General features: G+C 36.1%; 1 protein-coding gene across 1 annotated transcript in view; it reads right to left on the bottom strand.

Annotated features, from left to right (window-relative positions):
- LOC150095241 (uncharacterized) overlaps window positions 1–15,521 on the bottom strand; it is a 267,888-nt gene that overhangs the window by 230,727 nt on the left and 21,640 nt on the right. Inside the window, exon 3 of the mRNA XM_090410764.1 lies at window positions 798–864. Within this exon, the coding sequence (XP_090266890.1) occupies window positions 798–864 (67 nt within the window). The remainder of the gene's footprint in view (window positions 1–797; window positions 865–15,521) is intronic.

The raw sequence follows: 15,521 nt of genomic DNA, 5'->3' as shown, positions 1-15,521 counted from the left end.
GCATGAGAGAACAAATTTTGTACATTTATGTATTCATAAATACACACAATTGATCCACTTCTGAAATTCCTTTTGGAATAGTTTGGCATGGACTGCTCTGACCAAAAAAATAGATGCTCAACTCATTTATGAATATTGTTTGAGTATCCCAACTCTCCTATTTGAAAGATTTGTCAATTTTTTTGATAAATTATTTTAATAGTGTTAATAATCCAATCCATTCATTTTCTGATAATCCACTAGGTGTTCCAGAGATATCCCAAGGCAGGATATTTGTGAACATCTTTAGGTGGCAAATAATATTCACTGAAAACAGATTTTTTTCACAGGTTATATATATCCAGCTGTCAGATTAAATACAGTTTTAGCTCCTTCTATTAAGATATCTTGAAAATAATAAAAGATAATACCACAATGCTGTAAGGTGAATTTCATATTCAGCTTGTTCTTCTGTATTAAACATAAACGGAAACTGTGAAATCCATTTACACTTTCTCAAATTATTTCTCTGTAAAATCCTTTTTTTGTGTGTATGTGTCATGTGTGTCTTCCATTTTTTTTGGGGTAGGGCAATTCCTTAAAAAAATAATTTAAATATTAAAAACATAGATTTCTCATTAGTTCCAATGAATGCACTGAATATACTGAATAAGGTAATGCTTACAAATTTCAACGTTCTTTAACATGTGAAAATGCCTGAACAGGAACCTTACAGTAAAATGAGTAACCCCCCCCCCCCACACACACACCTACATATATAATATAAGGGGAGATCGAGAGAAAAGAAATTTTCTTACCTCTTTTCAATGAGAATTCTAATGGTTCAAGTATATTTTCTTGCTCAGCAACTTTCAAATATGCAAGCTATAAAAATGATAGAGTTAAATCACATATAATTTTACAACAATAATTAATATTATTATAAAATATTAATATAATTAATAACAACCTATTCTTAATTATAACTGTTGAACAAAATTTTATATGCACTCACTATTTCTTATAACATGAGTGCTATAAAAAATCTACAGATATTTTTCAACTTGATATTTAAAATTGCATATTAATTACCCTAACTCTACTATAAAAGAAAAACAATTTGTAAATTCACTATCCAAGTTATTCTTCTCTCTTATAACACCCATGATCTTTTATTCACCAATAACTCTTTATGCCATATACACTGAAGAAAAGAGCTAAAAAGAAGGCACACAAAGACAATAAATATTCATTGGGTATTTTATACACAAGCAGACAAACAATGTTTGTCTGAGAACTTACAAGAAGACAACCATCACCATTAGTTACTTCTGCAGTGCACTACTTAAAAAGACATGAATTACTGGAATTATGCATCTTATGCAATAATTTCCTTGTATCTATTTTTGAAAGGCTCCTCTCACCGGAGTTTACAAAAAAAAATCTTGAAAACATGAGCTAGCATAGTGTTCAGAAGGTTCTTGCCTGATCTCTGATAGGAACAGATAGTTCAAAATAATGTCAAGCCAGTGAGATCCTTAACTGAAATAACTGAAATAATTACCTATATGCCAAAATCTCTAGATCCCTGCCTCCACCTCATGATGCAAAACAAAGTTCCTCCAATATGATAAACCTCATCCCATCTTCTCTGGCCAAAGTGCATAACTTTACACTTAGTAACAGTGAAATGGCATCCCCATTTTTCAGACCAAAGCACCATTCAAACCTATTCAAATCCTTTTGTAACAACACCACATCAGAACATCTTAACATTGCTCTTCTTAATTTAGCATCATCAGCAAACACCTGAATATCTTCTTTTACACCCTAAACAACATCACTGATATATAAATTAAACAACAGTGGTTCTAGAACAGAACCCTGTGGTAGCCCACTCATCACCTTCCTTTTTCAGGTCACTGCACCCTCATACACAACTCTCGCTAGCTCCTATCAGTCAACCATCTTTGTAACCAAGTTATCAAATGTTACATGTTTGGTTTCTAGAGTAGGGTTTCCAGAATTATCTAACCTTAGTCCACCCATGATCCTAACATTACACTATTTGTGGTGGGATTCACATAGATTTATTTTTTAAATAAGTGGTTCATTATTAAAGACTCTGACATTAATCAAAAATGAATTGATAAAATGCTTATGATTTCTATCAAATGACTTCAAATCTTTAAAGTTCAATCTGTAATAGGCAACAACATAACAATTAGAAGTGCAGCCACCTGCATAACAAAAAAAAGCAAATTAAGCATTATACAGAAACTTTATCCATTCCACTTTTTTTTTAATCAAAATAAATTAATTTATAGAAAGGAGTTGATTAAATGTAAAGAAGAGTAATAATATGAAAATATTTTCACTGGGTCACTAATGAGTAATGTGCAACATACAGCCACTCCCAAACAAATCCTACTTTCCTGTAGTGTGGCCAATTTTCTGAAATGGCCCTCTGGCAAATTCTGTGAGTATTGTCCACTAATGGATATGTACCATCTTATTTGCAAAAGCTACCAACTTAGACATCTAGGCTATAGATGGCTTTGATCACCCAATGAAAAACCACTGCCTGATTATTGATGGTTAAACCAGCTATTGTAATATCTGGTTTCTGGAATGCAAGTGATACCCTTTGAAAGAATCTTAGAAGGTTACAGCAGTAAAGCAGTTCCACAGGATAAAAATCAGATGGAATGTCAGAAGTACATCAGTACAATGATGGCATTTTTGAGGCCACTTATATAGAGGAGATTGGATTTTCTTTGTATGGTGGATTGTCTGTAAGGCTTTCACTTATACAATACAATACATGCCTATACTCATGTTGAAGGCTTAATGGAGTAAAACAGCACTGGGAAAGATTAAAAGAACTATTTAATTCTTCCAACATTTCATCTCAGTCATGGTGACATCTTCAGGGTACAATATGAAACTTATAACACACACACACACACACACACACACACACACACACACACACACACACACACACACACACACACACACACAAAACTAAGTGAAACATGTGGATGAACGACTAGTCTTAACTAAGTGGGATGACTACAAAGAACATCCCACTCTAGTCTTTTATTTACATATTTCACTTCTCTTGCAAGAGAAATCTCAGCTTGCATTCCTTTAGTAATACACAAACCACCAAACAAGATCAGATCTCTCTCGCTCTCTCTGCTTGGACTAACATTCATCACTAGCCTCTCCTCACGCAAGCATATTACAACAATAGCTTCCTCAGTATCCAAAACACTAGCCATTCTCTTTCATCCTAAATGCAATTTTACAGCCAACTCTTAGCAATATAGAAATCCTAAATCTGCTAATGTTCAGAATACTGCTTGCATGTTTAAGGTGAAGAACCTAATTAAAAATTCTTGGCACTGTCCAGAGAACAGCAACTAGTCTCATAGAGGATCGATCGATCTCTCTCTCTCTCTCTCTTACAGATTCACTTCAATCTCCATCGCAGAGATGCAGTGTTTCAGCTCTGTGTCTATTCTACAGGTACTTCAATGGTCATTGCTCTACTGAGCTGGCAACCATCATCCCTCCACTTTATATTGTATCTGTTAATACAAGGGCAGCAGCCTCCCAGCACCCCTTTATTGTGCAACTGCAAACACACCAAACCTGCTTTTCATCTTCCTCTTTTATTTCATCTACCTTTGTCCTCTGGAACAACTTGCAACTCTTCAAAAAAACAAAACAAAACAAAAAAAGTCAATCAACTTCTATGTGATTCCTCACCTACACCCTATACATGGGTGTAGGTAAGGAGGGGCTTATAGGTCTTTCAACTTCTCATGTATGGAATATCAATATAAAAAACAAAAGTTATAAGATAACTTGTTAAATTGTTTAAATGTTCTCCAACAATTAATTCTATTCTGTAAAAATAACTAAATAGCTAATAATAAATAGTTACAAGTCATTTCAGACTGCAAAACATATTGGAATATGTTTCCTTTAAAATATGAATGACATATTTTAAAGGAAACTCTTATTATGGACAAGTGTTCAACATTGCTGAAAATATATTAAACAATTTAAAACCTGTTAGACTTACAGTCGAAACACTAAGCAATCATGATGCAAATTTACTAACAAGTGAAAGGAATTTTTAGATTCATTTGGAAAAACAAATTTATTTTATTAATTTTTATGGCTATTTTGCCTATTTTTATTTAGGAGTACTCCTTTTATAATGTCATTGGCTTTTTACTCAATTTTCAGGGCATTACTGATGTTTTAAAGACAAATACATGAAGAATAGATGGGAAGATTAATTTTGTACATACCTTTGTAGGATGTTATTGGTTGTCTTCTTATTGAGTGGTGTATGGCTAAACATATTTATATTACTGTTGAAGTATGACTGAAAGGAAAGGGAGGGGATTGGAATGTGTGTGAAGCAAGAGGTATGTGAATTTTAAAACCCAGGTGTTTTAAGGGTGAGATGAGAATTCTTTGGGAAGAAGGTCAAAGATAGAAATTTTTTTAGGAAAGGAGAAGGACAGAATATGATGGAACAAGATTAGGGATGGGAATAGTGGGGTATGAGCCGTTTTGACTGTGTATCTTCTTTGGAGCTTGTGGAAAAAGTCTCATGAATTTATTTATTATTTATTTTTTATATTGAAACCATACACGAGAGGTTGGTTAATCAACCTATAGTACATTAGTACTATGTATGGGAAAGGAGAAACTTGTTCACATTTGATTTAAAAGCCTGTATATTATATTCCTTGAGAAACACATCAGGGGGAAAGACTGTTCCATAATATTGCAATAGCAAGGATGATGGAAAAGGCAAAGATACTTGTTCTGTGGGTTTCAAGGTATACTGTGAAGGGATGTTGGATGACAGTTGCACGTGTTCCAACAGACTCAATACTGAGTGGGTAATTATTGATGCTATTTCAAATGAAAAATTTGCCATGGAAATTATATAATACACATATTGCAGAAACCAAACGTCTGTGCAAAAGTAGGAGGAGCGAGTTGGTAAGAGATAGATCAATCAATCAATCTGCTCTTCTCTGTATTGAGTAAAGCATTTTGAAGGAACTCTTAGGCCCCCCCCCACTTAAAACGTGAAAGCAGTATTCAATAGCTGGATTGGATTTGTGATTTGTATAAGGTTAACAGCTATTCAGAGATGAAGCAATGTCTTGAGTGAAAGAGAAATACTCGGTTTTTAGAAGCTGAGGATGCAATGGTTGTGATGTGTTTATGCCTATCCTGGCATTATTGAGTAGAGTGATTCCAAGAAGAGAAATCTCATCTTGTGTGGAAATTTGAGTGTTGTTAAAAATAATACTGGGAGAAAATGGTTCGTTTTGTGAGAAATAAGAGAGAACTGGGTTTTTACTAGCATTGAAATTGATGAGCGGTGGTTGATATTCTGTAGGTTGAGGTGAGTTGTGCAGAGTAAGGTTTATCAAATGAAAGGGAGGAGTGCAATGTGCTGTCAACTGCAAAACTGTGTATTGGGTTGGAGGTCAACTGAAGTAGGTCATTGATAAACAGGCAGAAGAGGATTGGTGAGAGAAAAGAACTCTCTCCATGCTTATATGGTGATCAGAATACATTAAGAAAATTATGGAACAAACTACTGCATTAGAGAAAAACTTTGGTTTAATATAAATAAACATTCAACGTTTTGACCTTCACATTAAGGTCATCATCTGGAGTATACACATATAAACAAAGAAACAAGCTGCACAACAATCTACATGGTATGCTAAAGTTACTGATCAACCATTATAACTATTGGTCTGACCTCTGGTGTAAAAAAAAACACCTTACTACATCAAAGCTAGAGTCCTGTTATTATTATTATTAGGTTAAAATTAAATTAAGATGGAGAGTAACATGTTCACACCAAAAAAATTACTTATATAAGTATACATATAAATTAAAACAAACCAGTATGGATAGTGGCCAATAAAAACTGAAAAATTGCTTCGAGTCCTAAAGTCAGGATTTTCTGGAAAACTAAGTGGGCTGAATGTGTGCCATCCAAATTTTTGGGATTGTTATGCCACCATTATTGTTAAGATTGGGGTGGTTAATCGAAATATCACATGCTTCTTTAAAACCAGGTTTCCGTATGATGCAAAGAAAAGTACTTTTCCAATTAATTTGGTGTTGGGTATTAAAAACATGATCTGAGAGGCCTGCTTCTCCAAAATTGTTAAATTTAATGTGCCACTTGTGTTCTTTTTTACGGATAGGGATTGTATGACCAGTTTCTCCAATATAAGGGAAGTTACAGGCGCAATAGATGCAATAAATTCCAGGGTGTGCCAATGGGGGGGGAAGGTTCCTTAGAAAAGTTGAATATGTTTTTTTAATTTTAAAGGTTGTTTAAAAGGCATTAAGATTATAATGGTGTAGAATTCTATTAATTTTTTCTGATAGCCCTTTAACATATGGAATAGCTATGGATTTACTGTAATCTATATTATTTTTTGATGAAGTTTTATGAAGGCCTTTATTAACAGTATTTTTGCTATAGCCATTATTTATAAATGTATTGCTAATAATTTTTAATTCTTGTTTAAGAACTTGTTCATTAAACATTAGAGCAAATTGTAATAGCTCTGTTTTTGAGGGTGTTACAGACTCCAAGTTTTTGTGAAGAATGGTGATATGAGTTAGCATTATATATTGGCTGGTATGTGTAGGCTTGCGGTAAACAGTAAAGGACAGACTGCCTGAGGGAAGATGTGTGAATCAGGAAAGTTTGTATCCAGGAAAGGAAGCGATTTCTGATTTTCAGTAGTAAATTGTATGCGCTCATGTTGTTCAGGTGGCTAAGGAATGTGTTTAAAGTTTGATGGCCATGTGTTCAGATAACGAAAACATCATCAACATATCTAAGTCAAACTGTCCTTTTGGCAACTCCTATAGGTAAGGATGACCTCGCTATTGCTTCTGCCTGGTATCTCCACCTCTGGACCTGGCCCCCACTGAAGAGACCTCAATAAAGGTTGAAACTAGTCTGGGTAGTGGCCAATCCCTTAATGCATAACATTATACATATCCACAAGGAGATGTGTTTTGCATTATGGGAGATACTGGGATAGCAGTGATGTTAGCTTAGTGCACCTTTACTATGAGTTGCTCGGTGTTGTCCTACCTTACTGGGGTAAGGTAGGACAACACCATATTCAGTATTGGAGATATTTTCAAGCACAAATGTTGTTTGCTCACACTTGGATAAAGGATTAAACTAAATTTATTGTAGGTTTTAAAGTAAATGAATCTAGAGCACATTGCTCAAAAGCTTCCATATAAAAGTTAGCAATTGGGGGATAGTGGTGAGCCCACGGCTGTACCTTATTTTTGTATGTAAAAATTATTTTGCCACACACAAAGTAACTGGAACATAGTACATGGACAAAGAGAGCTGTAATGTTGGGCAGAAATTTGCTCTGTAGAAGAATTGTGTCACTGGTTGGGACATTTGTGAAAAGGACAGAAACATCAAAACTGACTTATAAATCATCTTTGCAGAGTGTTATGTTTTTAATTTTGTTTATGAATTGTTGTGTGTTCTTTATGTAGGAGGGGTGAATGACCTACCAACTCCTTGAGTATTGATGCTAATTTCTTGGCTGGGTAATAATTAGGGCTGTCTATTTCCTCAGCAGAATGTTATGTTTTGTACCTTGAGAACACCTCATTCAGTCCACTTAGTTTTCCAGAATACCATGACTTTAGGACTCTATGCAATTTTCAGCTTTTATTGGCTACTATCCATACTGGTTGTTTTAATTTATTGTTGGAAGTTTTCCCACTTGGTTATACTGTAAGTAAAAGATACCAAGAAATTATATACTTGGTTTAATCCTTTATTCAAGAGTAAGCAAACAAGTTTGCACCTGAACTATTTTCAGGACTGGGACAACTTGTATATAGAAGCTTATGACTTCACATCACTTGCCTTAGTATCCCATAATTCAAAGCACACATCCTTATGGGTATGTATATTGCTCTGCATTATGGGAAGGGTCACTACCCAGACCAGTTTTGATCTCTATTAAGGTCTCATCATTGGGAGCCACACCCAGAAGTGATACAAAGATTGAAGTAATGTACAAGTCATATTTTCATATACGAGTTCCCCTTCCCATAATGCAGAGTTCCAACATAAAAATGTGCACAAATTTACATGGAGATAAGAGGCAAGGAATAAAAAAAGTCTCATTGACCTATGTTATTGTTGATAGTGATGTCTTCTCCTTGGTGAAGGACACCAGTGTACAGATGATTTGAAATTGGAAGTGATCACCATTTAGTCTTGAGCAGGATAAAATTGAATTTCATATTGAAAAGAATAACGTGTAAGAAAGTTTTAAAGCGAATAAAAGTTGAGCAGCTCTCAGATGTGAACTGTAGACTAAAATACACAAACATGATTGAAGAAAAAATGAAAGAGTTTGAGAACAGAAACCAAACCTTGGAGATTCAGTGGCAAGCCATGAAAAAAACCCTGATTGGCTCAGTCAGAGAGGCATGTGGTGAGGTTGTTTGCAAGGATAGAAAAATCAGAACTCCATGGTAGACACAGGAAGTTGAAGAGGCAGTGAAGGAAAAGAAGAAAGCATAATAACAGGAGTCTAGCTTTGATGTAGTAAGTTTTTTTTTTTATTTTTTTTTATTTTTTATTTTTACACCAGAGGTCAGGCCAATAGTTATAACAGCTGATCAGTAACTTTAGCATATCATCTAGATTGTTGTGCAGCTTGTTTCTTTGTATATATGTGTATACTCCAGATGATGACCTTAATGTGAAGGTCGAAACGTTGCATGTTTATTTTGGTTTAAATTAAACTAAAGTTTTACTCTAATGCGGTAGTTTGTTCTATAATTTTGTTAATGTATAGAGAAAAGAACCCTGCGGAACCCTAGCATTAGTTGAATGGTGAGAGGATAAGGAACCATCCACCACCACAACACACAGTGTGTGTCCAGACAGAAAGTAGGTAATCCAACTGCAGGTCCTGAGACAGACCAAGTGATGGGAGTTTGTTTAGTAAGCCTTTGTGCCAGACCCAGTCAAAAGCTTTGGAGATATCAAATGCAAACACTTGCGATTTACCAAACTTCTCCATGCCATTTGCCCAGAGATGGGTGATATATGTGAGTAGTTCTCCTGTTGATTGGTAGTGATGGAATCCATACTGGTTGTTTATTAGCTGGGTGCCTTTGAGGTAGTGTAGAGTTAGGAATAGATGGTTCTCTCCATTACTTTAGATAAGACTGAGATGAGTGAGACAGGGTGATAGTCTGACAGCAGTGATTTGTCACCCTTCTTGAGAATGGGTTGAATATAGGCCAATTTCCAGGCTGTGGGATAGATATTAATGCAGTAAGAGAGTATATACAGGTGACATTGGATAGGAGTTAGTTCTGGTGCACAAACTTTCAGGACAATTGGAGGAATATCATCAGGGCTAGGAGACGTTTTGTGTCTAATTTGGACAATATTTTTCTGATCTCTTTCTGACAAAAGAATATAAGTGTATTGTATATTGAGGGAGTAAGAACAAGTTTGGAAGAAGAGCTTTTTGAAAGAAACTAAACAGCAACTTTTTAAATGTAGAAATAAAAGTCTTGGTATAAATTATTGTTTAAATAAGGTTAATGATGATTTCTGTGTTATGATAAATAAAAATAAATAAATTATACAATCTGCAAAATTGATAATGGAACAAATTTTCAAAAAGTGTACTTTGAAACAGAAAATAATATAAACAAAGAAATGGAAAATTATGATCTTGGAAAACTAGAAGAAAATTTAAAAACCAAGACAGCAAGAGATATATTCATTTTGATGGCAAAATCAAAGCCAATTCAATTCAAACAAAGTGTTTATGCAGCATTAAAACATTCTTAGAATTTCTTTTATATTAATCTCAAGCTCAGCATTTTTCAACAAATATATACAATATTACCAATATCTATACTGTATCAATATAATATGTATATATTATATTGGTATAATATTGGATGGCCCATAAGTCACAAAGGAGTTTAAACATTGAATAACTTTTTGGATTATTAATATTTTTCATTTCATTCTTTTTTTTTTTTTTTTTTTTCAGGTATTTGGGAAATTAATGAAAAAGTTCACAACCCAACAACGAACAATGGAATTCCTATGGCATATTTTTGGCAAGGAAATAATTTCACGAAGATCTGCAATTAATTGGCCATCACATTCTCCAGATCTGATAGTTCCTGACATCTTTCTATATACACCTTTTTCTTACCTGAAGAAAAAGGTGTATATGAACAAGCCCCAGATAATCCAACAACTGAAGAAGAACATACATTAGGGCACTGCAGCCAGAAATATGCTGTAGAACAGGTCTGTCTTTGTGAAGCTGAAAAATGGATGCCATTGATGTGATATGGTTTTTCATAACTAATAATAAAAATCTCCAATCTCCAGGTTCTGTAATTTCTGTATTTATTTATTATAAATGAATTTTAAAAAAAAATAACTAAAAATAAATAAATAAAAAGTTATTAAATGTTCAAACTGCTTCATGACTTCATCTTGTTTGTATCGTTTATTTACAATCATCAAACTCGAGTCTTATTTTTTAATATCTAATACTAATTAAATTATGCTTTTTTTACTATATGCTAAAATGTACAATTCATTATTATAGCATCTTACCACTAGAATAAACACAAAAATTATTATTTTTGTGTTCATTCTGTGTTTAAAAATAAGAGAAACTGTATATGTTAAATTAATAAAATAAAATTTAGGGAACTCTTGAGAAATCTTAAGAACTGCCATTTCCAGTTCCTGATTCTCAAAGATTAAAAATTGTTGGGAATTTAGAAACCTTAATTGTACTTATGAAGCTTTGAGCAGAGCTTTATTGGCAGTTCGTTACAGTGAGGGAGTTTGCTATAGTGAGAGTCACTGGCATCTCATTTAAAAAACAATTTCTACTTGTAGAAAGAAGCATGACCACATTCCCATTCAACATCACTACGTATGTTTGACCAAAAGTACGGAAACGAAGGATGAATGAGAGGGAAAGTGAGAAGAGGGGGTCGAGAGTTAGAAAGTTAGAAAGATTTAATGATAGAGAGAATCTGTCGCAAGATTCGGAAAGTGAATTGGATTGGATGAAGCAAGAAATGAAATGGATGCGGAATGAAATTAAGAGAATTCAGGTCAAAACTATTAAAATAAATCATGATGGGATGAAAGAGTTAACGAAAGATGAGCGAGTGGCGTTGTATAGCGACTCCATTATTAAAGGTGTGCTAGAGGATAAAATGCACAAGGTATGTTTTCCAGGCAGTAAAATGAGTAGAGTGATTAAGGCATTGGATATGAGGCGGGAGCGAGCAAAAGAGTTAATTGTATTAATTGGTACAAATGATTTGAGAGAGAACAAAGAGCATGTCAGAATGAATGTCAGGAGGATGCTTGGAAAGATAAAAGAGAATAGTGTGAAAGGAAGGGTAGTCAGTGTGTTGCCTAGGTATGATTGTGGTGAAATGAGGTGGAGAGCAAGGATTATGAATGATATTCTGGCTAAAATGTGTGAGGAGATGGGAGTACAGTTTGTTAATGTGTGGAATGAGTTTGAGGGACGAAGTGAGCTGTATGGCAGCGATGGACTGCATTTGAGTGGTTATGGTGTGAGTCGCTTGGAGAGACTGCTGCTGGAAGGTAGAGAAGTGAATAGAGAGAATGAATCAGATCGAGAGGGGAGTGATCTGGAAGAGCAGGAGAGATTGAAGAAGTGGAAATGAATGGGGAAGTGAGTGGTATGAGTATAGAAAATGAGAGAATGGGTGTGCAAGAGGAGCAGGGAAATGGGGAGGCTCAGGGTGGACAGGGGTATACAGCGTGAGAAAGGTGGATGCTCCAAGAGGAGGTGAGAGCATGTGTAGGCAGGAAAGAAAAGGGATGACCAGGGATCAAGAGGAAACAGATGAAATTGAAAAGGGTTCTAAAATGAAGAAGCAGAAAGGGAAATGGCCCCAGTCCAGCATGGAGAGATCACATCGTGTGAGTGGTATCAGTAGAACTAGCTGTAGATCCAGAAATGAGTTGTTGTGTTTGTATACCAATGCTAGAAGTATAAGAAACAAGGTGGATGAAATGGTTGCACTAATTGCGTCTGTTCATCCAAAGATTGTTGGAATAAGTGAGACATGGTTAGATGAGGATGACATCCTGACAGGAATAGAGATGGAAGGGTATGATATGTTTCGTGAGGATAGAAGGGGTAAAAAGGGAGGGGGAGTGCTATTGATGATAGAGAAAGAGTTATGTCCATACAAGGTAGAGATGCAAGAGAGAAATAGGGCCAGTGGTTTTGAGGCAGTATGGTGTGAGATAGAGGTGAATAGAATCAAAATACTTGGTGGGATGTTGTTATAGACCTGGTAACGTGAATGGTGGTGATAGTGAAATGTATATAGTCAAATAAGCCAAGCAAATAAGAAAAGATTTTAATTATGGCAATATAGACTGGAATGAGGAGATAGCAACTGGAAGTAAAGAAAATGAATTTCTTGAGTTTTTGAGGGATAACTACCTCAGACAGTATGTAACAGAGGGCACACGAGGATTAAGGGTCTTGGATTTGGTCATCTCATCAGAGGATGTAATTATAAATGAGGTGTCAAATTATCCACCAATTAGTGAAAGTGACCATGAGGTGATTACCTGGGTGGTTGCCAGCAGTGCAAGGACCCCTGTGAAAAAAGTGTATATGTGGAACTACAAGGGGAGTGATTATGAAGAGCTCAGGAGACAGCTGGGTGGGTGTAGCATGGAATAAGGAGTTAGCTGGAAAAGAGATCAATGCAGCTTGGGGGATTTTCAAAAACTATTTAGTAGATTCTAGTAGCAAGGCTTATACGTTGGTTAGACATAACTGGTAATTAGTTTACGGAATTAACAACACAAATAAAGTATATTAATTAAAGGTAACTTTAATGAATCACTTCTATATTTCGGCAACGTCACATTGCCATCTTCAGGAACATAAAGATATGGTATGTGCACGCAGGCACTAACACAAAGCAAATGAGGAAGAAAGCAAGAAACTAATATTGTTCCTAAAGTCCTAATGGTGCCCTCTTGTGGGCTAATTTGGTAGTCTTGGCTGTTGGGCTGAAGTTCTCATAATGCAAGTCTCCCAAATTTGGGGTAGTTTCATGCACCCAAATTTGTTGAGGTTAGGAACGTTTTTTAGAGCTGCTGAAGATTCTTTGAATAATCTTTCTTATTTAAACTTGCTGCGATGAATTATTTTTGTTTTCTTCCAACGAATTTTATGGTGGGTATCTAAGGCATGGTCAGCCAGCTCAGAGCGGCTGTACTGGTGAGAGTTATCCGCTCTACCAAAGACCAACCACTTCCCCTAGACCTACCTGGCGTATACCAGGTCCCTTGCAGCTGCAAATTGTCCTACTTTGGCCAAACAGGCAGAACAACTAATATCAGGATTTCAGAACACAAAGACTACATCCGGTTTCACCAGTACAGTCGCTCTGGGCTGGCAGACCATGCCTTAGATAGCCACCATAAAATTCGTTGGAAGAAAACAAAAATAATTCATCGCAGCAAGTTTAAATACGAAAGATTATTCAAAGAATCTTCAGCAGCTCTAAAAAACGTTCCTAACCTCAACAAATTTGGGTGCATGAAACTACCCCAAATTTGGGAGACTTGCATTATGAGAACTTCAGCCCAACAGCCAAGACTACCAAATTAGCCCACAAGAAGGCACCATTAGGACTTTAGGAACAATATTAGTTTCTTGCTTTCTTCCTCATTTGCTTTGTGTTAGTGCCTGCGTGCGCATACCATATCTTTATGTTCCTGAAGATGGCAATGTGACGTTGCCGAAATATAGAAGTGATTCATTAAAGTTACCTTTAATTAATATACTTTATTTGCGTTGTTAATTCCGTAAACTAATTACCAGTTATGTCTAACCAACATATAAGCCTTGCTACTAGAATCATGATCATCCACGGAGATGCAATCGCATGAAAGGCCCGTCAATACGGCAAATTGAGATTAAAGATATTGAGACAAATAAATCGTCTGACGTTCCTAAAACGCTGCCGGGATAACAAAGTGATCCCTAATTGTGTCAAATTGAAGCACCGTTTTACTTCAGAGAAAGTTCTACGCATTTATAGCCGCACTAACTTCGCCCTGTTAAGAAAACAAATTACCGCGGCGCGCGTTCTCCTTGCCGACAAAAACAAAACCTTACGGGTGCTAGAGGAAGAGCTTTCGAATACACTCGGCTGTGATCTATGGTCGATACTTCATGACATCTCATGCTCATCAGCAAGAAAAGAATTCGAAAAAATACGTAGTCGGCACGTGAAAAAATACGAAAACCTGACGAAGAATTCTACTTCCTTACCACAGCCACCACTCAACACTGTAGTCAACCTCTTGTCGGCAGTTTTAAAGCCTGAAGCACTCACCGCACTTTCACGTGGTCACAATTTTGCCCTAGCTCCTAAAAGAATACCTGCTGAAGAAATCATGATCCAAATAGAGCGTGGGATTCGCAACCTGCCTAACCATATCGCCAACAACGTAAGACTGGATGTAGTCGGTGTTCTGACTAAAGCTAAACCTCCAAAAACGAATATGCAGCCCTACAAGAATTGAAAAACAACAAAAAAATAGTAATCACCAAAGCTGATAAGGGAAGCGCCACTGTGGTGCTCAATCAAAAAGACTACAAAGGTAAGCTAAATGCTTTAGTACTAGACCATACTACTTACCTCCCCATTGAATACAATCCGACCAGCTCTCAGATTAGAACTCTCCACAGACTCCTTAAGAAAGTCACTTCTTGGCCTGTGGAAGTCACCAACAAACTTAAACCTTATAACTCTAGACCCCCCCCGATTATATGGACTCCCAAAAATACATAAACTAAATGTGCCATTGCGTCCCATAGTGGATGGCATTGATTCCCCCACATATAAATTAGCCAAACATTTAGCCAAAACGCTCACACACTACACTGGCAACACACCATCACACATAAAAAACTCAACCCACTTTAAAGCCAGTATAGAAAACCTCACACTCCAACACACTGACATAATGGTCAGTTTTGACATCTCCTCCCTATTCACTAATGTCCCACTCAAAGAAACCCTTGAGCTCATCCAAGCCAAGTTTCCTCCCGATATCTCAGCCCTATTTCAGTTCACAATGAACTCAGGCTATTTCATTTGGCAAGGAAAGTTCTACAAACAGATAGAGGGGACAGCCATGGGTTCACCACTTTCCCCACCCTTGGCCAATTTCTTTATGGAGACATTTGAAGAGAAAGCTTTAAACTCCGCCCCACAAAAACCCACTTTTGGCTTCGTTATGTGGATGATGTGTTTGCTATTTGGCCACATGGCTCAGACACACTCCACTCATTCCTAACACACTTAAACAACCAACACCCCAGAGTCCAGTTCACCTTAGA

The sequence above is a fragment of the Typopeltis vanoorti genome, chromosome 20 (genome assembly GCF_054136105.1).
Source record: "Typopeltis vanoorti isolate ZY-2024b chromosome 20, IOZ_Tvanoo_1.0, whole genome shotgun sequence".
Classification (NCBI taxonomy): Eukaryota; Metazoa; Arthropoda; class Arachnida; order Uropygi; family Thelyphonidae; genus Typopeltis; species Typopeltis vanoorti.
Note: the sequence above shows the minus strand (reverse complement) of the source record. Positions and strands in the feature narration are given on the sequence as shown.